General features: G+C 37.6%; 1 protein-coding gene across 4 annotated transcripts in view; it reads right to left on the bottom strand.

Annotated features, from left to right (window-relative positions):
- LOC131438637 (diacylglycerol kinase theta) overlaps positions 1–27,621 on the bottom strand; it is a 58,972-nt gene that overhangs the window by 30,856 nt on the left and 495 nt on the right. For all 4 annotated transcript variants that reach the window (XM_058608778.1, XM_058608788.1, XM_058608803.1 and 1 more), the window contains exons 2-5: positions 26,694–27,245; positions 3,898–4,080; positions 3,569–3,760; positions 3,234–3,440 (exon numbers count right to left, since the gene is read on the bottom strand). In XM_058608778.1, the coding sequence (XP_058464761.1) occupies positions 3,234–3,440; positions 3,569–3,760; positions 3,898–4,080; positions 26,694–26,805 (694 nt within the window). In that variant the 5' untranslated portion in view covers positions 26,806–27,245. The remainder of the gene's footprint in view (positions 1–3,233; positions 3,441–3,568; positions 3,761–3,897; positions 4,081–26,693; positions 27,246–27,621) is intronic.

Below are 27,621 nucleotides of genomic sequence, written 5' to 3'. Positions count from 1 at the left end.
CCATCATAAGTTTGATGTCCCAGAAGACGTTAGAAAGCAGAAAATGTTAAAGTTTTCCAAAAAAATGCATGATTTGCCAATCAATTGGCACATATGGAAAATGAAGCACTTCGTTTGTGACAACCGATACAATCAATAGTCACGTATACATGAAGGAATGCCTCCAAAAGCGTCCACTTCTACTTCTAAAGTCGCACAATGGTAACACGCTTTTCTAACAGGAGTGGTACAAGGCTAATGAAGTCAACTTCGTGCCGAAGGACTTCGATCCCCCGAACGCACCGGAACTGCGGCCAATTGAAAAGCACTGGGACATGATGAAGAAGACACTTCGGAAATATGCTACGGAAGACCCTGCACAAGACCTTCTGAGCACTGTTAAGAGAAATGTTCATTCATTTGTGTAAGGCACTGAACTTGAATAAAACATACATAGAAAAAATAAAATAAAATTTGATTTGATTATCTGTAAGTAGTACAGCGAAAAAAATACTACCTTGATCAAAAGTTCCCGGAATCACCATCGTGTGGCACTCTCAGTCACCCGATTAGATTTTTTTTCAGGTTGCCACATCTGTCATTGATATATTATCAAATTTTTAATTATTACCTCTACATTTGTAAAAGTTATGCTGTATTGAGTACATCTGCGATTGTGAGTGTCCTCCTTTTTGTACAATTTTTAAGCTGGAATTCAATGGTGCGACGACATGACAAATGTTAGAAGAGTGTTTCGGCAACGATACTCTGAAGAAAACAGTCGTTTCTCAGTGGCACGAACGTTTCAGAAGTGGCCGTAAATTTGTGAATGATGATGAGAGAAGCGGTAGGCCATCGATATCGAAAACCGGCAAAAATATCAACAAAATCAAAGAATGGATAATCGTAGACAGCAAATTGTCTAGTAGAGAGATGGCAGAGAAGTTATGAGACGTTTGCGTGAAGCAATTCGCAGAATAAGACCAGATTTGTGGGCCAACAATTCGTGGATCTTGCACCACGATAACGCACCGTCACACAATACCATCGTTACCCTTGAACATTTGACTAAAAACGAAACGGATACCATTCAGCAACCACCGAATTCACTCGATTTGGCTCCCTGCGACTTTTTCCTATTCGGTCGACGCAAGAAACCGCTCCGTGGAACGCGTTTCACCACCCGAGATGAGATTATGGTAAAACCGCAGATGGTTCTGATGGTCATACCGAAAATTAAATATAAAAAATGTTTTGAGGATTGGATCTAGCGCTGGCATAAGTGTGTTGCAGTCGACGAGGAGTAATTAAAAGGGGACCATATCATTTTTGATGAATAATCTTTTATTTCTAACTTTCTGAATAAATACCGGAAACTTTTTGATCAATGTAGTATGTTCTGAAAATTGATTACAAAGACAAAAGACATTGTTTTGATTTAATCTCATGGTCTACTTAGATTGAATTCAATTGAACGTTATTTAGCATGAATTTGATTTAAAGCAGTGACAGGAGTGCAGGGTTTTGCGCAGCGTTTTAACCAGCCCTCTGCTGAGAAGCTATGTTTGCTATGACAGCGGGCTGGTTTGAAAACTTGTTTGTGTTCGCTCCTGTAAATCTTCTGTATGAAATTCAAGTAATAGAGTTGATACTTTTGAAACTGCTGCTAGAAATATGCTTTATGGTGTTATAATTGTTTTTAATCACAGCATGGTATACTAAAATTAGTTTGATATTTATTTTCAGTTCAGTTCCACCATATTGAATATCACCATTTTCATTTCAAATTGCAGCAGGGCTGATAATCGTAAAAATGATTTTGAATAATTATCATTTCATTATGACGTGTGAGTTTATGGAACATTCTTATAGTTATATTGAACGGGATAAGATTTTGTCCATACTCTCATGGAGTGTTCATAATCATGGTTGATTTCGCGGATAGTAATAATCAATGCCTAAAATCGGGCATGATTTTTTTCAGCAAAGATATTTGATAATTTGATATTAACACTGGCCCGTACACCCTTTATTACAGTTCATTTATTTACATTACATTGTTATTAACATTACAATATCACTTGCTTCCGTAGTTCAGTGTTAGCTGACATTACAGTGCTACGTTTCATTTGGGAGAGAGATATCAAAACTAATTCACTATATAAAAAAGAGTTTCAGTTTCAAGAGTGTCAGAGATCTGTTTAAATGTTTTATAGTAAAATTGATCTAATTCAAAATTTTTATAGAAGTTTCATTGCACAAGGTCTTGTAATGAAACTGTACACTCTTACCAGCCGCTACCTAATTTTGAGTCGAAACCTACCCAAAATCAACAAAAGTGCATCTTTGCATTTTTAGGTAACGAGTGATGACTTCAATATTTAGGTAAATGTAAGATTGCCCAAAGTGTTATGATGGCAACTTTGACAATGTTTGCTACCTATTATTTACGATCAAGTCAAAGTTTGAGTAGTTAACGACCTAATTTAAATAAACAATACGTAAATTCGATTTTCAGTGTACCATTTATTTGTAAATACATTGTAAATACAAATTAGTAATTTTAGAGAGATTTCAATTCTGGGATACAAATGTACTCCACGCAAGTATTTACTACGTATACAAAAAAACATGAGAATGCACTAGTGTTAAGCTAGTGAGATGTGTAGAACACTCCGTTCTAAGACAGCCAAAATTGAAAAAAGTCACACCAAAGTTATTGGACGAATCCAGTAATTGAAATAAAAAAGTAAATAGTGACCCATGGAATATTGTAATCAAAAACTAGAAGATCATTACAACGAACGTGTGAAACAGCGTATGTATCTGTGTTCGTACCATGCAGCTGTTACTGTCATTACGTTGAGGACGCAAAAGCTCAAATAGTATAGGATTGAGCTTTACCACGCGGTTAGGCTGTATCTACTCCAGAGGGTTAAGCTACAACGTTTAAATTGGATAAAAACATCCCATCCATTCGTTCAAGACCACTTGTCCCAGAACAAAACCCATTGCTCCGAGTAGAGCATAGTGTCTCAGCACTTTCTCTATCACGAAGACACTTTGTCGTCGTCCATTCTATTGTTCGGTTTCACGGCAGCTCTTTTCAGAAACATACAGAACTGGCACAACTATCCCGATTTACGTGCCCACTTTTCTCGGCATACCCCAGCGCCGTGGTGTAGGACAATAGTAGTTCCCACCCATGGCGATACATACAGGTAAAGCTAACAGCAATGAAAAATGCCACTTACGACACGAGTAATCCCTCTGCATTCCCGGTGTTCCCTTGTTCTTGTTCTGCACTCCGATGATTGCTTCCATTGGCACTTCAGTTCGCGGTATGGAGACGGCATGCGGTGGCAAGTAAATTGGCTGTAGCGTTCCGAAGGTGCACTCCGATGGGATGTTGTTCCGGCAGCCACCGTGCGCTGTAGTACCACACCATTCACAGCGATAACCTGTCGAAAAAAAATGAGAGTTTCCACGTGAGACGGACTCGGACCAAGTATCGAGCGTTTCCACTGAATACGAATTTATGGAGGAATTTGAACGTACTGATTTGAATGGTTTCTCTAACAAATCTTACCTGTAAGGCATTCATAGGACCAGCATGCCTTCTTGCAGAGCGCACACTTCGATGATTGCGGCAGATTCCCCTCGCGCCAATGGTGCTGGTGTTTGACGTGACCCAATTCCTTTCCCGGCACGTACGTGGCATTTTCCTTGCAATCGGGAATCGCAAAATCCTGGCACTCAACATGCGCAAAGTACTCGCAGACTGAACAGAAAAACATCGGTAGAAAAAAAAGTTAGCGTCAAGTGTCATCGCAACAGGTGTGTAAACAGGTTGATCGATTGAGACTATCATCAGCAATTCGGGTTCAGGTACTACAGTTTCCAGAAAAGGATACTCACTTAAACAATGAACGGCGGTGGTTTCATCCAAACGTTTGCGGCAGACCGTGCAGAACTTCCGTTTATGATGGGCCGGCTCGGACCAGCAGTGTGCGACTGGATTTCGGATCAGATACGGTGCGACGCCTAAGCATGGTGTTACCACATTTGTCACGCATTTCTCGTGCACTATAAAGTTGCAAACTGCGCAACGGAACAGAGAAGACAAAAAATAGGTGAAATCTTTAGTTCTGTGCTGTAGATTCGGCAGTGGTTGCTGGACAAAATTTCGGAACTTTTCGAATCGTTTTTTATTTTTCAGCTGGGTTCGCTTCTGCAGATCAGGAAAATTAGAAGTTGATTCAGTACAGTCATGGTGAATATAAATCTACAGATACAAGTTAAATGTATATATAATAAAAGCACAAACAGTAATTTTTAATGTTAGGGACAAATAAATTTCTCATATATGGTAGTTGTTAACACCTGTCTCCTTTCATTGGGCCAATCATAAAACCTGTTTTGATCCACCTAGCGGTGCTTTGACACCTTTCTCATTACCCGTAATATGTGAAATTGAAGCAATTGTTTCAGATTTTTTTGTACAAGAGGTACTCGTTGATTTGTATGGTCATAAAGTCTAACAAGTTTAAGCATTTTACATCGTCCTTTTGAATTATTTGAAATTTTCAATTGGCCCTCCCGAAAAAATTATGTTATGAAAAGTCTTCTCCATAATAAATATAACAAATTTTGCAACAATTTGAACAAATGTTGGCAGCACCTTCTCTGATTTGAATGAAACTTTCTGGACATGTAGACTTTGTGTCAAAAAGTTACTTTGCATACTTTATTTTTCCAAAATCTATCCAGACTGTCCCTTGAAAAAAGCTAAACATTTTTAACCAGTTCTTTTAAAAGAGCTTGGAACCTCAATTTACGCGCAGAACCGGGGCACAGTGATGCCTCTTCATACAAAAGTTGGCAAAAACCTTAAATTCGTCGATAAACATCAGCTGGATGTTTTTTATTAATAATTTGGATCCACCTAAAAGTGACATGATGTACCGTTCGCTACGGACCGGAAAATAACGACTTTTTTAATAAATTAACTTGTGTATTTTTTATTTATTTCGTGATTGATCAGGAGCTTTCACTTATGTTTCAAATAATGATTAAACCTGTGTGGAAAATGTATACACTAAGAAAAAATACTTTCCTTATATATTGAAAACATCAATTTTCTCCAGAAGGGCTTATATAAATATTTTTATTTTCTGATATATTGTAACTTACAACTGATGAAGTTTATTGCACTATGAGTAAAGATGGGAGAATAACAATAAAAAAAGTGTTTTTTTTTGTTTTTCAAAAAAAAATAATATTTGGAAAATGCTCTGCAATGCACAATGCAAGACTCCATGTTTCGAAAGTTGTAAAAGTTTTTTTTGTAATCGCTGCAATGAAAAAGTTCTGCCCCAGCCGCCATTTTTTATCAGACATTGTTCCATACGGTTGCCATTTGCTGCAATCCATGACGCATAACTTGTCAGGTCAATTTCAAAAACTACGGTACCACCAAAAATTGGATCGATTCATTCGTCGAATCTGAGGAAAAGGAATTTTTCAAACGTATCCGAGTCTTACCAGAAAGATGACAGAAAGCGGTACATAACGATTGACTATACTTTGAAAACCTATACTGCAATGATACTCTCACTAAAAATCATGAAACTTAGCAGAAAAAAACGCTACTAATTCCAAAGCCTGATATACTGTAAATAGATTTATATAACGACATTTATATAGGTGTTTTATGTTATGTATGTTATGAATATTCTGATTTTATTTATCATATAGCCGTTTATTTAAATTTTACTCGCACCGACTTCATTTACAAAAGTATAGCTCTTGTCTTTGTGATTTTTATTGTCGACCCCGCCAACAATTGAAAATAACCTTTAAGGTGCAGAGATTTGCGGGATCGCTTAATGGTTTTTGAAAAGTAGAGAAAAAATGCTATATAATCAAATACTATTGAACAGTGGCAGCCCTTTCCTATCTATATAGAACTTTAATCGCAAAACATCATCATTTCGTCATATATTTTGTATGGAAGGATGAAAAGAAAGCCTATCTTTGAGATGGTATGGAGAGATTATTTCTTATTCGGAAAATTTTTATACTTTAAACTGTAATCCTTCACTTATATGAGAATTCAAAAAAATAATACAGTGCAGGAAAAAATTAAATTTATTTTTGGATTTCTACCACCTTGGCATCACTGTGTGGGGGTGCCTAAATCAAATATCGCGAAAATTAAATGAAAAATCGCTTTATTTCAAAATTTTCGCATAAAAAAGGGTTTATCAAGTTTCATTTCAGTTTTTGAAATGACTGAGCAGAAACATATATATTGGAGAAGCCAAATGAATGAAAAACTAACAGAAAACAAGGAAGGAAAAAAATACGCTCAGAGACAAATGAACCATGTCTGACTGTCGTTTTAGAATGTCTATAACAAGATTCAGAGTGGCGAAATGGTAGCGCGTATGCACGGAATGCATACGAACGCAGGTTCGAGTCCTGTCTCTGAGCGTATCTTTTTCTAATAAATCATCTTTTCTGTTAGTTTTTCATTCATTTGGTTTCTCCAATATACATGTTCCCTCTCAGCCATTGCAAAAACTGAACTTACTTATAGCGGCTTTACGTCAAACCAACTAAAATTAATAATTTTTATTTGATTTTAGTGTAAATAACATGAACAATCCTACTACGTCTGTTGATCTAGCGCCTGAGGACCCTATGAGTATGTTCTGAGACAATGGAAATGTTTAAGTGATGTTCCAATATCCAAAAACTACTTGGAGTATTGTTCTTAGGGATTCCACTGTGTTACAGTAAGAACTACATCGGCTAATACCTGTTTTGTTTGTGGTTCATACTTTTAGAGCTACACAATATTTACTTGTCTATTTATAGCTGTTTCAGGTACGTTCCTAGTCCTCAAAGAGCTTCGATGAAAACAGGTCTTATGATCTACTCGAGCATTCAGTAGTCTATGTATAGGTTTTCAATGCTGCTCATAGTCCTACAGATACATACTACTTACTAGTGTATCTTGACCTTTTCCGGAACATTCCCAGTCGTCCAACGACTCCAGTGAAAACAGGTCTTAAGATCTATACGAACATTCAGCAGTTTATGTATAATATTTCAATGCTGGTCAAAGTCGCAGAGCTACGACTCCAGATAGTTTTTGGATTGCCTAGAGCAATCACAATTGTCCTATTAATAGCTTGTGGCATCTCTAATATGGACCAAGAACGATAAGGTCATTAATGCACTTTGTTACATTTGTAGATCTTAAGGTAGCGCTTCGCCGTAATCAGGTAGAAGCGAGACAACTCAATGCTTCTTTTTGCTTTGTCGCCAAAATTTCACCCTAAATTGCAAATATCTCCAATTCTAACACGATTCACGAAAAATCAAAAACATACGATTGTAGATAAATGATTTTACTATGCATTTGGCGAAAAATATCAGTTAGATAGCATTTTGTTTAACATTTTGTTTTCTTTTTTCCTTTTCTCGCAATTAACAACTCGTGCATGCGAAAGAATAAGGAAAAACTCATTTAGTATTACAACTCGCACGAAATCTTTCGATAAAAACGTTTATCAGACACAATTTATATACGAATCGATAGAAAAATTAATTATCTAGAATCGTATGTTATTGGAATTTCCGTTTTCTTACCCGTTTACTAACAATTTTGGGTAAAGTGGGTGAAACCCCAGCATCGGTTACATTGGTAGCCATTAAGGCCTTTTCCGAGAAGTTTCTGGATGTGCAAGTTCTTCTACAGATATTATCACAGAACGCCAATTTTCTGTGAATAGTACTACGAGTACATACCGCACTCAATAGTCATATAAAAGTCATATATATAATATATATAATACTTGCTTTCCAGATAATTCTTGGATGCCCACGATCTTATTTAGATTCTTCGAAAATAAACAATTCACAATATTCAATTCCCTGAAGCATGTTAGATTGTTTTGTATATGTATATAAATTGAGATTTCCTTCATTACGTAAAGACCTTTTTTAACGCGTTCATCGCGAAAATTTAATCAAAAATCGCGCTATTTCGAACAAAATGCGTAAAAAAAGTCGGCCATCAACTACCAAGAATATTGGAATATATTGTCAACCAATTATGAACAAATTTTAAAGCATCGTCACTTACAAAAACCCTTTTTTAACCCATTTAGTGGTGTTATGACTCCTTTCTCATATAACTCATGTTTTCATATACAGGGTGGACCATTTGAAGTGGGAGCATCGAGCAACACAATAACTTCTGACAGAATTGTCAGATCCACTAATGACATACTGCATTGGAAGAGTCATTCCAAGACAATTTTACCATGGAACAGTACACACCAAAAGAACGCACTGTATTTGTTCAGCTTTACATTTAAAATAACTTCTCAATTGTGAAAACCAAACGTACGTTTTGTATAAACAAAAGTTAAAAGTGCTCCCGATGATAAACACTATAAGATTCAATTTTTTACGTTTCGCCTTCGGCTCATCAGTGCAATTAGCAGATTATGTTGATCTGCTAATGCCACGTCACGGATCAACATAATCCGCTAAGCAGACGTAAAGTACTTGCTATTTACAAGTCACTTTTTTTTTACACCGAGGTGTAAGGTCTTTCCTGACGTCCCGAAAGAACGAAACAAACTGACGGTATTCTGACCGCCAACAGGTTGTAGTCATTTAGGGGTTTTGGTACCTCATGGGTACCGGTTTGTGCAAAAGTACACATGACTTATTTCAATTTTTTACGTTTCGCCTTCGGCTCATCAGTGCAATTAGCAGATTATGTTGATCTGCTAATGCCACGTCACGGATCAACATAATCCGCTAAGCAGACGTAAAGTACTTGCTATTTACAAGTCACTTTTTTTTTTTACACCGAGGTGTAAGGTCTTTCCTGACGTCCCGAAAGAACGAAACAAACTGACGGTATTCTGACCGCCAACAGGTTGTAGTCATTTAGGGGTTTTGGTACCTCATGAGTACCGGTTTGTGCAAAAGTACACATGACTTATTTCAATTTTTTACGTTTCGCCTTCGGCTCATCAGTGCAATTAGCAGATTATGTTGATCTGCTAATGCCACGTCACGGATCAACATAATCCGCTAAGCAGACGTAAAGTACTTGCTATTTACAAGTCACTTTTTTTTTTACACCGAGGTGTAAGGTCTTTCCTGACGTCCCGAAAGAACGAAACAAACTGACGGTATTCTGACCGCCAACAGGTTGTAGTCATTTAGGGGTTTTGGTACCTCATGGGTACCGGTTTGTGCAAAAGTACACATGACTTATTTCATTTTCAAAATTGAAATAAGTCATGTGTACTTTTGCACAAACCGGTACCCATGAGGTACCAAAACCCCTAAATGACTACAACCTGTTGGCGGTCAGAATACCGTCAGTTTGTTTCGTTCTTTCGGGACGTCAGGAAAGACCTTACACCTCGGTGTAAAAAAAAAAGTGACTTGTAAATAGCAAGTACTTTACGTCTGCTTAGCGGATTATGTTGATCCGTGACGTGGCATTAGCAGATCAACATAATCTGCTAATTGCACTGATGAGCCGAAGGCGAAACGTAAAAAATTGAAATAAGTCATGTGTACTTTTGCACAAACCGGTACCCATGAGGTACCAAAACCCCTAAATGACTATAAGATTGCCACTATGCAACTAAAAATCCTCAATTAATAGGAACATTCCTAAACGACCAAAACGTTACAGTTTGGGATTGTGTTTGTGTGGTTGTTGGTCCCTATTTTTACAAGACGATGTAGATTAGCAACGAAAACTGTTAATGGCGATAAATGATTTTGTGATGCCCATTGTTCGTGGAAATGGTTTGAATGGCTACAGGACGATGCAACATGCCATACAGCTAGACTAACAATCGATTTGTTACGACGATTGTTCCCCGGACGAGTCATATCGTAAAACGGTGATTTTGATTTGCCCCGAGATCACCCGATTCGACGCCACCAGACTTTTTTGTGGGGCTATTTGAAATCCAAGGTGTTAAGCCAAGAACCATAGCTCAACTCAAAGACATTCTGTATGTGTGTGTCTCTATATATGTAATATTTTTGTGCACTCTATTTTCTCAGAGATGGTTGATCCAATTCTAACAAACTTAGATTAAATTGAAAGATCTTGTAGTCCCATACAAAGTACCTGAATTTGATTCGAATCCGACTCTCGGTTCCGGAATTACAGGGTGATATGCGCAAAAAAATGAAAATAAGTGCATTATCTTTTCTCAGAGATGGCAGGGCCAATTTTCACAAACTTAGATAAAAATGAAAGGTTCCTGAATTTTATTTGGATCCGACTCCCGGTTCCAGAATTATAGGATGTAATAATTCCAATTTCAAATTACTTCCTCATAAGGATATGTCAGTGTATACCCAAATAGATATTTATGAAAATAAGTAATATGAGAAAATTATCAGTACACCACTAGGTGAATTAAAACAGGTTGCAATTTTATACACACTTCACCATGTATTTTCGTAACCGGAAGCCAGATCTGGACAAAATTCTACACCAATCTATAGGAAAAAGATACTTTTTATATGAATCTAAGCTTGTGGAGAAATTAGAATGCTATCCGGTTTGGGGTACACGATCACTTTTGCCGGTACTTTCGGAGCCGGGAACGAAGATCCAGCATACCCATCATAAATGTATTTGGTCATCAACTAACCAAACCTACCTAATTGGAGGAAACAACGGCTAGTTGAAAGTATTTTGCTATATTTTCCAGTGTTATGTATAGAGATACGCTCTTGAAATTACTATTTTTATACTTATCAGCCTGCAATTCCGGAGCCGGAAGTCATACACGAATGGAATTCGGTAAGGTTCTATGGGATTGTAAAACCTGTCATTCAAACCTAAGGTTTTGAAAATTGGTTGAGAGGTCTCTAAGAAAATCGCGTGTGCTAATTTTTATTCTGTTGCACATTTCACTTAGTTACTTCGGATCCGGAAGTCGGTTGTGAATGAAATTCAATACCAAGCTATGGGGCTATAGGACCACTCGAATGATTCTTAGTTGAAGAAATTCGGTTAAGCGGTCTCTGTGAAAATAGAGTGTACACTTTTTAATATTTTTGCACAAGAAATTACGCACTCTGTTACTCCTATCCCAGAAGTTCGATCCGGAAAAAAAAATCAATAGCAGGCTATGGAACCAAGAGACCTTTCAATTGAATTTTTGTTTGTAAAGATCGGTTCAGTTATCTCCAAGAAAATCGAATTTTTATTACTTACACACATACATATACATACCGACATTTAGCGTACTCGACAAACTGAGTCGAATGGTATATTAGACTCGACCCTCCGGTCCTCGGTTCAAAAGTCATATACTCATATTTTCACAAATATTACTAAGGGATTCTAACCTCTATTTCCGATACTTCCGACAACTAGGAACTGATATAGCCGCAATCAGTTCTCAACTAAACTAAATAAAATAAAAATTGTTACCAGTTTTGAGCCCAATTTAGAAGAATTTTTTCGTGTTTTGCTTCGTCACTCAAAATGATGATCAAGAATTTTAAACTCACTTCACTCGGTAATTCTGTGAAAATCGGTTAGGGCATCTATGAGAAAATGTAGTGTTTTTCGTGTTCAGAGTTCGTGACCACTATTTCCGGCTCTTCCGGAACCGTTCGATTAGTCAGCAACTAAAACAAACTACAAACAGTTTTGAGCCAAATAATTGTTACGTTTTTTTTGCATCATCGCTCTAAATCAAGATCAAATTCTATAGCATTTGAACCTAATTTTGTGATAATCGTAATCATCAAATAATTCCGGAACCGGAAGTCGGGCCACTGTTGAAAAGTCGATTTTCACAGTATGTAACCCTTTCTATACGGGAAAGGTTAAAACATCGATTTTTAAGGGAACAAAATTCTAATCGGGGAATCGTTCATGCATACGAGTTTTTAAATATGAACTATTTAAAAACGATATGAAAATCGGTTGAAGGGATTTTGAGATATTAGGTTTATTTTCAAAAAACTTTGTTCGATAATAAACACGTTTAATTTTTTTCTAGCCAAGTGCTCCATTTGAATTCTAGTTCTTTGATCTGGATGAAATTGCACACAGATATTTTAGCGAGTATGTAATATAAAAATATGCAATAAATTTCCTTCCAGGTCGGGGCTCGAACATATGACAACTGGCTTGTAAAGACCAGCGCCGTATGCATTGAACCGCCAACCCGGGCAAACTTGAGCTGCAACTTTGAATGTAACCCTTAAAACTAGTCAGTAAATGCTACTAGTTTGCAGATTTTGTTAGTTATCTACGAAACACACTAACTTCAACTCTATATCACTTCCTCATTTCTGTGGCACCGAATGTAGCGGTTGAAAACTCCGAAATGAAACTGACAACAATTTCATGGAGATGGCTGAACAGATTTTCAAAAATATGAATTCAAATGAAAGGTAATATAGTCCCATACAGAGATCCTGAATTTCATCTGGATCCGATATTTGATCTTCGAACTTGATCAAAGACCAAAAGTATCTTGCAAACGAGTCTAAGCTTGTTAAAATCAGTTCAGCGAATTCCGAGAAAATTGAGTGGAAAGAAAAAGGAACGTTTCGTCTTTTAGGTCACATATACGAATATATGTCCAGAGCCAGCATCGACTGAAATTTGATCTTAGAACTTGATCAATAACACAATTGAAGCTTCTAAATGAGCCTAAGGTTATTGAAATCGGTTCAGTCATCTCCGAGAAAATTAAACGATGAGAAATTTATTTGAAACGTGAGATGATTCGAATGTTATATAACACTTGAGGTCTCAAACAGAGCTGATATCTGTCACTATACACCAAGTAATATGCCAACCAGGCTCTACAAATCACGTGTTTTTTAGAACGGCTAATAAGCCACCTGTCAACTTCCACTTTCGAAAGAAATTGCAAGCGAGCTATGAAAGATAAAGTATTAAATTTAACACCAGACGGAAGAGAAAACTTTTCTCTGCCGTTCACTCTTATGACTTACTCTCAGCGAGTGCGCGAGTTCGAAATTACTCTTCAAAGTGAATGTTGACAGGTGGCTTATTAGCCGTTCTAAAAAAACGCGTAACATAACCATATAGTGAGTGTCTAAGAGCCTGTATGTCAAACCTAAAATTCTCTCTATATTTCACTCGTCAGGGCGCTCATTGATTGCCGAAGCAATTGATATTATCTTCATTCACTGCTAGATTACGTGTGGCTAGATAATAATCGAAAAGCATAAATATTGAAATATATTCATTTACTCCAATAAACTTCAAGTCCGACGACTTTTTGCAAAGAATAATGAACTTGATCGATTTATGTTTATGTTGGTACTCTCTTTGTTTTTGTTTTATAGGAAAACGAGAGAAAACAAAAAGAGTCGTCTGTCTTTGACTGAGTATACTTCTACTTGGCCATAGAACTATCTAGTATCTCATTTGACAGTCACTTTCACAGTACAGATTACAGTTGACGATGATGTTAGTCCGTCAGTCAAGGTCATTCGACGTGACTGACAAATTGTAACTCTGGTCTCGAGAGCTCCGATTAAAACTCGGTTCTTATAGCAATTCAATTACCTTTCTATAGAGTTAATAGATTTAGGAGGAGTTACGCGGGATTAAAAAAGTTAAGGAGAGATTGCGTGAGATTAGCGAGTTACGAAAAATTGGAATTAAGGAGTGTATCGAAAATAAGCAATCCAACTACATTCGTGTTGTACGCATGTATTTGTGAAGTTTTTTTTATGTTCAGATCACAGCATGCTGTGTGTTTGGCTGTTAACTTTCGTATGTTTACTTGTTTGTGCGGTTGAAATTCCGCGTTTTCAAAATGTCGCATATTGTAAAGGAAGTGAAAATTAAGGTTCTGGACACATGGTTAAGTGATGGTATTACTATACGAAAATTGGCAAAGCGGTTTGGAATTCATCATGCCAGTGGTAAAACCATCATTAATAAGTTTGGAGAATACTATTCGTTGGATGAGCTACCAGGAAGAGGCAGAAAACCCGGTTTTTCCAACCCGAAACTAGTCCAGAAAGTGGTATCTCTAGTCTTGAAGAAAACATCAATGTCAATACGTGATTTGGCCAAAAAAGCAGGAACGAGTGTCGGAATGATCCAGCATATCAAGAGTCGAAATCACCTGAAGACCTTCAAGAAGCAGAAAATCTCGAAACAAAGTGTAGAACAGAAGAAGCGAGCAGCAACAAGGGCCTGGAAATTGTATTCGCGTCTTTTGCAGTGTCCGGATGCATGCGTTTTGATGGACGATGGGACTTATGTAAAGGAGGACTCAAAAATCCTTTCAGGTCCACAATGCTTAACTGTCGTTGTTGGGGAGGATGTGAGCGATGCGGACAGGTCGATTCAAGTAGAGAAACTCGGTCGAAAGATACTGGTAAGATGCACATAGATCTTTCTCGCTGTTCACGCCAATTTCGTACAAGAGGATGTAATATTGAATTATTGCATCAAAAAGTGCGTTCGTTAATCGACTGAGCCACAGAAGCACACATCTGCTTGGCTGATAAATGGTACATATAAATGCATACAATCGCACTTACTAATCGAATGCAAATTACAGGAGAAACTAGTGAAATTCATTCAAATCAAATTAACAAACAAATTAGTTCTTAATGAATTGCATCGTATGTGGGATTTGGGCACCTGTAAAATTCGTTTTTTTGTTTACACAGATGAAAATATTTTGTAATTTTAAATCTATTTTCTATGTGCATAAAAATCTGATTTGGAGCAGGAAATTGAATATAAAACTACTTTACAGTTCGTTCTTTTTCAATATACTTTAAAAGCAAGACTGTAGTAAAACCTTAGTATTACATTCCTGTAGTGCAATTTGACCTTCTGTTTCAACAGACTTCGCAGTCGATTCAGAATGTAAAACATCATTGCATGGCTCGTGCTACGATTCTACTGACACTACGAATCCTTCCAGGTCGGGGCTCGAACATACGACAACTGGATTGTAAGACCAGTGCCCTATGCATTGAACTGGCCACCCGGGACGAAAAAACTATGCGTTAATTTAAAAACACAGTCTTATTTATTGAAAAATCAATGCGTCCCAAATTAGTTTTACACCGACAATGGTTTTTAACAAAGTTTTCGATTCAATTGATTTCTATTTCAGAGTACTACTCGTTAAAATGACGTGTAAATTTCTTTTTTTTTCTGTGTTAATAATAAATGCTTGTGGCTGGTCAGTTTCATAAACTAGCTTAGTATATTAAAAAATTAACATACTGATTCAAGAGATCGTCGATTGGTCAGGTATGTATCGTGTTAACTCATCCAGAATAAACTTTATAGACCAAGAGCTCGTTGGTCGGACAAAGCGTTCGGCCTTGAATCATCGCTAGTGTGGAAATAAAACGCTCGTCGATGTGGTAGCCAATGCGACCAGTGCGACGATTGGCTCAAATCTCTAGAACTTCACGCCGCACAACCCAAACTACACACAACACGTATTCTGCTCCCCACACGCTGGGCAACAGACAAGTTGAAGGGCTTTTTGTGCGTCATAGATTTTCTGTTTTAACCACCATCTTCCCTTTTCTGTCCGACCCGAGTCGAGCCGGTGCGGCATGGAAGTAGTGACACGAAACGCGCAGCATAGCATCAGCGTCCCTCCTCCGGTTCTCAATGGACCACAATGTGGTATTATAAATAAATTTATTTATAATTTACTTTTTAACAGTATCTGTTTCGATATATTTCAATGGGAAATTTATTGATTTACCGCAGAAAGTATTTTTGTTGAAAATCGTAAGTTGTTAGGAGGTTTTCAATTTAATTAATTATGGAATAAAATAGGTAGGGGTAATTTATGAAACATTTCTGTGTATTCCATTTTAAGTTCAATGGGATTATAAACATAGTTTTGATTGAAAATCACGATAAAATTTATGTATACAAGAGGATATACATATTATATATATTTATTATATTTCATCTGGATTCCTTCTACGTGATACTCGAAAAGGGATATTTTTTATCATGCATTAAACCAAAATATTTTTTTTGTTCAAACCATGTCCATTCCAAATCATTCAGTTTAATGACATTATTGTCTGGTTTGAGGAAAAACTCTAGGCCTATCAAAAAATATAATTATAATTTTTCTACATCTGGAGAAATTTTTCGTTTTTGACGCTACTGGAAATTCTAAAAACTTCTACGACTGCAATCCGTAACCAAAAGACCGATCGTCACAGAAGAAAGATTCCTGGTCACCAACGGGTAAATTCAGGAGCCTGAATGTAAATATATAGCAAAGGATTGGAGCCTCGTTCGAACCTTGAGGAACATCTGCTCGTACGGGTTGCGCGGTTCAAAATTAAAATTCTTCCGAATCTGACTTCCGGTTCCGGAAATACAGTGTTATAAGTGTTTCAATTGTCAAGCCGTTGGCATAGCGCGACGATGTAAAATAATTTTTCTGAATTGGACTCAAAACTGTTCCGATGATAGGTAATGTAAGTTACTGGCCATACGAACCGACTTCGGCTGTACCGATCTCCGGAATACGGTTCCGGAAGTACCGGAAATAGGAACAAAAAAGCTCTTTCACTTTTCTCCGATTCTCCGGCAAACCCGATAAAATTTCAAACCGTCATTTAGAAGAAATGTTTGTAGGTATGGTCCAAGTCTTCAACTGACATAACCTACAAATTGAAACAGTACTGAGAAAAATTTAGGAAAAAATATGTTTATTGCATCGTCACCCTGTATGACGAATTAAATTCTTTTTACACACTTCACCCTATATTTTCAGAACCGGGAGTTAGATCCGGATTAAATTCACCAATCGTTGATAAACCCACTTCTGGTTTATTAACTGTAGTTGTTCTTCTAATCATTGAAAGGAGAATTCGACAGTGTTGGACAAAGTTCAATGGCAAGCTAAGACCATAGAAATTTTCATTCGAATTATGAAAATTGGTTAAGCTAAAATATTAATTGGAAATCTATTTTAATATTTCGAGTTGAAATCCGGTATACCCGAAATTAATGTATTTAGTCATAAACTATTCAGACCTGCTCAAATAAAAGTTGAAAGAACTTTGCTCGATCTTTCAATGTCATGCATAGAAGCACGCTCTTGAAATTGAAATTTTTATACATATCAGCCTTTAATTCCGTAACCGGAAGTCGTATCTAGATCAAATGCAATGGGTTCTATGTGAATAAACCTAAGTTTGTGAGTAAGCGGTCGAGTCGTCTCATAAACAATAGATGGCACCTTTTTGCCTTTCTCATATAACGGGTGGCAACTAAAATTTTGGAATTTCTTTCTCAAGCTGTCAAAAAAAGACAAACATACTTGGAGAAGATCTGATTTATTGAAATTAAAGATACATTGTTCTTTGTTGAAAAAAAATTAGTGAACATTTGAAAACGGTCTGTAATCGGATGTTCAGCGAAGCTTCCGTTTGATGTCAGAACAGGAGCGTTGTACGGCCTTCGTGTCAACTTTGCGAATGCATCTCTTGATTCTACCAATCAACTGTTAGCAATTCGTGGCTCTCCAGTTATTTTTGTACACCAAGGAGCTCAAAACCCCGAAGAAATCTTCGATTAGACGACACTGAGGTAGATTTATCGGGTTGTGGTTTTTGGGTACAAATAGGGTCGAATGGGTATTCAGGAACGATTGTGTTTTTGGCGCAATGCGATGACGCTTTATCCGGCCAAAACACGTATTGTCCATCAGCATGATGTTTTTGAAAAAAAAAACCGGGGCTCGTGTCTTTTTTCGGTACTTTATTCCGAGTCTTTTCAATGTTTCGCAGATGTACTGGTGAGAACAGTTGAACTTTTTTGCGGCATGCCTTTGACTCAGTGAATCCTTGTTGTTGATGGCACGAGAACGAGAACGAAGTTGTTTTGCGTCCATAATTTTGGCTGGTCTTCCACTACCTTCCTTACGAGCAGTTGTTGGGCATCTTAGGATATTGTACCTTATGATCAAAAAAGAACCGGAATTTTCATTTTAAAATTCCCGCGCTTGTCCAATCGGTAAACTTTTATTCTCTCAACGTTGGCAACACTTTTATACACATTCTGTCAAATTTTGACGCATATTGTACTATTAGTTTTTGTTTGGCGTCTATACAAAGAAGTTAAAAAATTTTCGTGTGGCCAATTTTATAATGGATGAAAATTTAGAACAACGTGCGTGCATCAAATTTTGTGTTGCAAATGGAGTTAAGTGTTCCGAAACGTTGAAAATGTTAGAAAAGGCCTTTGGTGAATCGTGTCTAGGAAAAACACAGGCATACGAGTGGTATAAACGCTTCAAAGGTGGTCATACAAGCTTGGATCATGATGAGATCCCTAGCCGCCCAACAACATCTGTTACTGAAGAAAACATTGAATCGGCGAAACAAATCGTGTTGCAAAATCGTTCTGTACCGATTAGAGAGATTGCTGTGTTGTTGGGCATCTCTTATGGATCAGCTGAACACATTTTAACTGATGTTTTGGGTTTGAAACGCGTCGCTTCTCGGCTGGTGTCAAAAAAGCTGAATTTCATTCAAAAACAGCGTCGTGTTGATGTGGCCAAAGAGATGATTTCCAACGCAGATAGTGACCCCACATTCATCGAATGCATCATAACTGGTGATGAGGTGTGGATCTATGAATATGACGTCGAAACCGCACAACAATCGACCGAATGGTGCTTCGAAGGCGAGCCGTTGTTCTAAATTTTCATCTATTATAAAAATCGCTACACGAAAATTTTTCAACTTCTTTGTATAGACGCCGCACAAAAACTAATCGTACGATATGCGTCAAAATTTGACAGAATGTGTATAAAAGTGTTGCCAATGTCGAGAGAATAAAAGTTTACCGATTGGACAAGCGCGGGAATTTTAAAATGAAAATTCCAGTTCTTTTTTGATCATAAGGTAAACTGTAGAAGCCACAACAATTTTGCTTTTAAAGTGTTGTACCGTATACTATTTGCCGAGATTTCTGTACAGTTCGTAGAACTATACAATGCGCTCGTGAAATACTTCTTGTTTCGACGGCATTTTGAGCAAAACTGAGCAAGCATGAACAAAGCAGAAAATACTACTAAATTTCTAGTGAGAAAATACTAGCAGAAAGAGGAGAAAGAGAGCTAACACATACACACTCTTAGTTCTCTCTGAGCTCGTTTGTTGTTGAGCATACAGGCCTCGAAAAAATTCCAAAATTTTAGTTGCCACCCGTTAGAAAGGCTATGCAATCACTGTGAAAACCGACTTTTGACCGAAGACCCGGAGGGCCGAATGTCATATATCATTCGACTAAGATCATCGAGATCACAACATGTCTGTGTGTATCCGACAAATAATGTCACTCGATTTTCTCTTAGTTGGCTAAACCGATTTTCACAAACTCAAATTCAAATGAAAGGTCTTATGGTCCCATAGATCGCTATTGAATTTTATTCCGATCCGACTTCCGGTTCCGGAATTACAGGATGAAGAAAATCTATAAGAAAATGCGCACTCAATTTTTTCGGAAGTTTCTTAACCGATTTTTACAATTCAAAAAAGCTGAATTTCATTCAAAAACAGCGTCGTGTTGATGTGGCCAAAGAGATGATTTCCAACGCAGATAGTGACCCCACATTCATCGAATGCATCATAACTGGTGATGAGGTGTGGATCTATGAATATGACGTCGAAACCGCACAACAATCGACCGAATGGTGCTTCGAAGGCGAGCCGTTGTTCTAAATTTTCATCGTGCATTTTAGCATATAAAAGGTCTTGAAATTCTTTATCAAGTTCTCGAAAAGTTGATCCAGATCCGACTTCCGGTTCCGGTATTACAGCGCAATAAGTGAAAGATTTTCATTTCCATGAGTATTTTTTCAAAAGTTGTGGCGCAACGAGCTTCCCAAAATGATCTGGATGAACACCGTTCGGCAGCTATCAGTGGTTTGTTTACATGTTCATTCCGTGTCATTTCTTCCTGTTTTATGTTATTCTTGTATCATTCCATTGTGTTCCCTGACATTCCAGTGAGAACAAACAAACAATAGCTGTCAACGATGAATTTGACTCATCGACAGTTCATTTGTGTCGTCATCGTGCAAAATCTAATTAGGACTTCTATCGCGGCGACACAAATGAACTCAGATTCGCTATTTATAGTTCGGTAGGACTGTTTACATGAATTTTGCCTCAAGTTTGCCTAATGTTGAACTAAGTTGCATTACGAGATTGTAAACAGTCCATGGTATTGTTAAAAATACTGAGGTTGACTGTGACTTTAAAAAACCAATGTCTGTCAAACAAATTTTATTCACCACGAGCTCATTCTTGACGTAAACATACCACCTGTTACCTGTTGAATAATGTTCATTCAGTGAATTTTGTGAGGTTATGTCATGTTCGTGCAAAACCTAATTAGGTTTTTTGCGGCCCTTGTCGGTTATTGATAGCGTTTTGTGACATCAAGTGGAGGTAATTTTCACAATTCGAGAGTCGCGATGAGCATCAAAACATCGCAGTGTTTTGGAGCCCGAACCGCGAGGGGTTCAACGTAATCGGTATACTTTCAAATGGCTGGTGCTAACATACCGGTGTCAGATGGCTGGGTTTTCAATCTTGACGTCTCAAATGGATGGAAATTGATCCATGGCATCCATGTTAGTTCAGTAATACTATTTACATGGACTTTGTCTGATGTTTGTGTTATGCAGAATCCTCCCGATGCGTTATGTAGTCACCTCACGAAGATGTCAACAGTCCTACTTAGCTGTCAAAAAGATTGAGGTTGACTGTGGCCAATCACAGAAATCGCCTCAGAAAAAAAACGAACTTGATGGGATGAACTTGATGTTATAATAATCTTCACGTGATAATAAAGGTTTGACGCTAACACTTATTACCTTATATTTTGCCAGAACTGGAAGTCGGCTTCTGATACCTAAACACTCAATTATTTTTGCCGAGGCTCAGCAAAATTTTGCCAAACTAGAGTGTCAGCAAAATATCTCCAGTAAAAACCAGTCCTGTGGAAAGGATATGTGCATAGACAGGGGACGGGTATAGCGTGATGGGTAAGTCGATGCCTTTCACGCAGCCTGCCTGGGTTCGATTCCCAACCCCGCACATAGGGTCAGAAAGTTTTTCTGGACCGAAGAGGAGAATGACATCAATGTTAAAGCCTCTATAATTGAAACAAAAAAAAATATGTGCATAGACACTTTTGAAGACAGATTGAAATGTTCATCATTCATTGCCCTATAACATCGTAGCCGGAAGTCTGATCCGGATAAAACTTAACAGCCACGAAATTGTAAGATCTTTCATTCGAATCTAAGTCAATAATAATCAATTTCAAGTAATTTGCTTCTTTTTACATGGTCACTTGTGACAAAACACTCCAGACATTAAAATTTGGATACAAATGATCCCGTAACTCCGGAACTGAAAGCAGGATCCGAAAAAAATAGGAAATCCAAGATTGAAGAAATCGGTTTAGTCATCTTTAATCTTTAAGAATATAAAACGCTCATTTTTTCTTTTCTGTGCACGGTAGACGTATCCAGTTAAAATTCAGGGATTTTATAGATTTTTTAAATTTTCTCATATAGAAGGGTTATGCAATCACTGGGCAAACCAACTTTTTAACCGAGGCCCGGAGGGCCCAGTGTCATATATACCATTCGACTCAGTTCGTCGAGTTCGCAAAACATCTGTGTGTGTATATGTGTATGTAACGTTTTTTTTGCATTAACTTTTCTCAGAGATGGCTGAACCAATTTTCGCAAACTTAGATTCAAATGAAAGGTCTTATAGTCCCATACAAAATTCCAGAATATTATTTGGAGCCGTCTTCCGGTTCCGGAATTATGGGGTAAAATGTGCTAAAAAATTTGAAAATAAGTGCACCAACTTTTCTCGGAGATGACTAAACCGATTTTCACAAACTAAGATTCGAATGAAAGGTCTTGCAGTCCCATAGAAAGTTCCTGAGTTTTGTTTGAATCTGACGTCCGGCTCCGGAGTGATGGGGCAAAAATGTATAAACATATGTGCTACTTTTTATCAGAGATGGCGTGATCGTTTTTTTGGAAACTTAGATTCAAATGAATGGTCTTATGGTCCGTTAGATAATATCAAAATTTCCCCTGGATCCGACTTCCGGTTCCGGAATTGTAGGGCGATTAGTGTTAAAATTCCAAGCCCTAAATTAATGATATCGGTTAATCCGTCTACAAAAAAAACTGATTTTTGACGTTTACGACACTTATGCCATTGTATCACCGGAGCCGTAAAAGGCAACCATTTGAACTTCAAAGCTGTTTAATGAACCAAGTAGTTAGTAGTAGTTTCCAAACGAGCCTAACTTTGTTGCAATCGGTTCAGCCATTACGAGAAAATTGAGAAGAGAGTAGTTTGGAAACAAAAGTGACAGTCATTTGATCTTCGAACTTGATTCATGGCTTAATGGTAGCTTTAAACGATCCCAAGTTTGGAAAAATCAGTTCAGTCATTTCTGAAAAAAATGCACGGTAAAAAACGACGCGTTTCGCCGGTTACGTCACTTATACCTTTATATATCCAGAATCAGAAATGACAGCCATTTGATCGTCGAACCTGAACAATGACCCAATAGTAGCTTTCAAACGATCCTAAGTTTGTTAAAATCGGTTCAGTCATCTCTGAGAAAATTGGTCGGTAAAAAACAACGCATTTTTTCGCTCACGTTACTTATACCATTATATATCCGAAACCAAAAGTGACAGTGATTTGATCTTCAAACCTGATCAATAACCCAATAGTAGCTTTCAAACGAGCTTAAGTTTGTCGAAATCTGTTTTTGCCGACGGTTTGGACGATAAAAAGGCGGGTGGGTAATGTCAGAGACATAACTGGATGTCGTGAATACGAAAACAACTGACATGTTCCTAAACACTTCCGAATATCAATTAGTTGATCAATTGTATGAATTATGCAAGCATTCCCCTTTTCCACATTTTTCGCAAAAACAAAGAAGGCTTCATTTGATCTAGATTACTGTGAATTTCACACAGCGAAAAGTGCACAAATCTAATCAAACTGTTCTAGATTTGAACTAAATTGAGGATATTTCCTTTCGATTTGCGAACAACAGATCTTAAAAGTTCTTTAGAAAACTTTTAGAGCCATTAGAACGGCTGATTTTGTGTAATGCTCTTCACCGTTGCTATTACACCAATGCAAATGACTGGCAGCTGTGACATAATCGCTCTTGTAGGAAGCGAAACTAGTTTTGCAAACGACACAAAATACATCTGCTCGCAGTGGCGATAGAATCCAAACTGATCCAATTTTTGTTGAGAGGCTTGTTTTTACCTGATCAAAATAGCCGCAATGTCGATTATTTCATTTCGGATTTGCATTATTTATTGAAAGAAACTATCAATATGCTGTAGGGATTTGTTTCTAGCATTCAGAAGGACCAAATTGAGGAACTCACTACGATATTCAACACTTTTCGGAACATTTTTCTCGAACGATTTGTTGTACAGCAGCAGATATTTTGTTCTCTTCCTCAGAACGCGTTCTGATTGGCTGGTGTTGACATGGGTCAAATGAGACAGGTTTTTCAATAGCGTACTATTGAAATACTTCAATGCTTTTGCTATACACGTTTAAGTTGAAAAATTTCGATTCTATTGGTAGTTAGATTATATAAATCCTTCCACAGATCACTGAGCTATGAGCTTTCAAAATACGAGAAAGGCAAACGCGCCTTATGAATTATCCTCTTTGATACTTGTTTATACCAAACATTTCAGAAAAGTTTAATTTTGAATTATTTGAGATTATGTCACACAACTGAAAATTTTATCATAAGATTGTGATCATATTTCCGATGGGGTGTAGCAAAAATTATGTTGATTCGTTAGATACAACAAGAGATACTCACGATCAAAAACTTATCACTCTCTCAGAGGGTAAATTTTAAAAAGGCACCCCATAGTAAAGTAAGTCGTATTCACGACAAAAAAAAACAAAACATTTTGTCGGTTACGTCACTTATAACATTATATCTCCGGAACCAAAAGAGACAGCCATTTGATATTTGAACTTGATAAATGGTGCAATAGTAGGTTTCAAATGAGCCTCAGTTTGTTGAAATCAGTTCAGTCATCTTCGAAAAAAAATCATTGAAAGGTAAATACACATACATTTTCCCAGCTCGTCGAGCTGAGTCGAATGATATATAACACTATGGGTCTCCGACACTTCGTTCGAAAGTCGTTTTTCCAGTAATTCTATTACCGTTCCATGTAGTAAGGCAATAAAGTATCATGTATCATTCGAATCAGTTCGTCGAAATCGCAAAATGAAGGATAATATTTTCCCAAAGAACGCCATTGAATTGAATTTATGCACTTAATATTTTCAGAGATGGTTGAACCGATTTTAACAAACTTAAATTCAAGCAAAAGGTCTCACAATCCCATAGAATTCAATTTTATTTTGATCTTACTTCCGAAATTACAAGGTGGTATGTTGGAAAATCAATATTAAGAGCATGACGAAGTAAAAACAAATGAAATACTTTGAGCTAGCCATATAATTTTTATATTGTGCGTGCTTTGTTAGTTGATGACCAAAACATTTATTTTCGATTGAGCCGGTTCTCAGTTCCCAGTTACGAAAGTACCGGAAACAATGGTCGAAAACTCTAAAACGGAGCTAACTTCATTTTTTTCCAAAAATGCCCGGACCGATTTGCTCAAATGCTCAAATCTCGTCCGGATCCAACTTTCAGTTCCAGAAGTATAGAAAAAAATTGTTTAAAATCGTCATACAGACGACAACACAAACAACGAAACAGTGCTTTGACCTTCACTCAAATCTGTTTTAAATTATTTATATTAGTTGCAGGACCGATTTCGGCTATATCGGTTCCTAGTTCCTGGTTCCGAAAGTATCGGAAATAATGGTCGAATATTCCAAACAACGGAACTCACATCATTTTCTCACGCCAAATCCGATTTTTGCAAGCTTTAATAAGCTGCTATGGAATTTTATCAGGATCCGACTTCCGGTTCCACAATTACAGGGTGAAGTGCGTTTGAAACTTCAATCTGTCATTTAGAGCGACGATAGAAAAGAAAAAAATCTTATTCTTATTTCATAACCGGTTACGAATTAAAAAAGGTATTCTAGTTTATATCCAAAAATAATTTTCTTTTAATTCTAGATTCAATGAAAAGTTTGTTGAACAATCCCTTAGTAGAATTTATAATGGTATGAGTAATATGAGAAAGGTGTCATCACACCACTAGGTAGATTAAAAGGGGTTTAGTTAAATTAAAACCATATAAAGTTGTCATTTCCCTAAAATGTTCGTAACATATTTGATCGACCATACCTTAGCAGTAATCCGAGATAGCCTAAAATCCTGTATAATCCATAATAAAAATCGCAAAAACAACATTTTTCATTTCCACATATCTACGGGTGACACGAGAACGAATAACCAAGAGGCTCACAATTCTTTACATAACAGATCAACTAGGTATCCCAGCGTGTCATACATCTCAATTCAATGATTCCATTGATTTTGCTCTTCCGTATAGCCATAAGTATCCACTACAGACATATCACGCTACAGTAAGTAGCGTTATTCTCAGTTCATTTTCACGTATTATTCAGTGCTAATATTTCGTTTACGGTTTCACATCTTTTTTTCTCGTTCAAGTGGAAATCCTTTTGAATTGAAACACTTAATACGAGTTTCGCTTTGCCTTCCATCAGTAGTTTTCCACTTGAGCTTACGCGATGAGTCGATATCTTATATATTCCGCCTGCATATAGCACAGATCTACTTGACACACAACAATTGAATCGCTTACAACTGATTCTTGCTGGCTAAATTTTCTACTACAACACAGATATAGCATGGAAAGCATTGAATCATTTCCAAGATCTACTACCTTATTAAGCATGCAAATTTAGACGCTGTAATAATCATCACTTGTTATTCACAATCCTTAAATCCTTCGGTTAAAACATGTTCAATGTCATACGCACTCGCATTCGCTGGACCAATTTCACATCCACATGTCCAACCAGTTCATCTGTTTCGTTTTCTGCTTGCTGACTGTGTTTGGTTGTGCGTGCGTGCGTGCGTGAAAAAGTGTACATGTTGCAAATGTCGTTTCCCTATCACATCACATCATACCGTCACTGACTGAGTTCCTTCACACACCAGCTGCGAGTCGTTGAGGAGAGTCAAAAAGAGCGAACGATTGGTTAATTTCGTAGGCTCTCCTAGTCCACTGGTAGTGTACAGCATATCACTGTGAGGAGTGTATATAGTAATTTGTATACTGAATCTCTTGCTTTTTTCTGCTTCTCTATGTTGTCGGAGATAACAAGAATTTGGGAGTATAGATCAATATTATTTTTCCTTTCCTTGGCCTCAAGATTGGCAAGAGTGGCAAGGCAATAAACCAGCTAGCCAACTATCGAGCCTGAGTGCGAGAGGGCAGAGAATGAGCAGAAAAAAAGGTCAATCATGGCAATTGAGACGATCTGGAAGCGAACCCGCTGATAATGATTCAAAATTTTTCTGAAAATTTTCCGGAAGACTATGCCAAGGCAAAGAAGATGCTCTAGTTCCTAACGCCCACCTTCGCAGATGTATCCTTGTCCGATTAGTCCCCACAGCAGATCCGAGCAGTGATGGCAATAGGTTGGCTTGTGAAATGTCTTTCTTCCAAACGAATGCTCACCACCCGCCATTTTGTTCTGCGATGCAATGTGATGCTGATGATGTTGTGGCGCTCTGCCTCCACGGATCCGCCGGTGCTGGTCGAGACTCACGCTACTCCGGCCAAGTGCGGATGACTCGTGATGGCTTCATCATCCATGGTATCACTTGCCTGCTTGTTGTTTTGGGGGTTTCTCGTGGACGCGTATCTCCTAATCCGCCATCCTTGGGAAAATTGTATTAGCGTTACTGCTGATCCCGTATCGTATCGCGACTGGGTCTCTTCACCACACTGGCAATGGCAAAGTCTCTCTATCCCTCGAATTTTCTTTCTCTCTTAGTATGTCTCTTAACTTTTGCCTTCACCTTTTCCCGAGAAAAAAAAAGATTCCCGTTTTTTAATCTTCCCCCGAATTGCCCGTCCGAAATTGCGATAGCGCGACTTTTTACACGATTTTCACAACGGGTAAAACTTAAAGCACAGTTAAATTAGAAATAATAGATTGAAACGTTCGTTAAAAACTACTTTCTTAGCACGTCCGTTGTGTGTAGGAAAGTTCCTCGCACAACACACCTTTTCACGGGTGTTCTACTTCTTCTTTATCAAAGTTACACATTGGAAAAAGTGTGCTATCGTTTTTCCTCACAGGCAGGCACTCACTCTCCGCGGTATATCTCTACCTCACCCACACCTTATCAACGCGTTTCCACATGCATACAGAGTAACTCGCATCGTAACATCCACCCGTGAACCACTCATTTTCCTCGCACTGACGAACGGTCCCTATCCCCAGTGACACACAAAACTCACACCCCAACTCCAATATAGTAGAGCTGCACCAGCACCA

The sequence above is a fragment of the Malaya genurostris genome, chromosome 1 (genome assembly GCF_030247185.1).
Source record: "Malaya genurostris strain Urasoe2022 chromosome 1, Malgen_1.1, whole genome shotgun sequence".
NCBI classification, from domain to species: Eukaryota; Metazoa; Arthropoda; class Insecta; order Diptera; family Culicidae; genus Malaya; species Malaya genurostris.
This window is presented reverse-complemented; position numbering and strand designations above follow the sequence as displayed.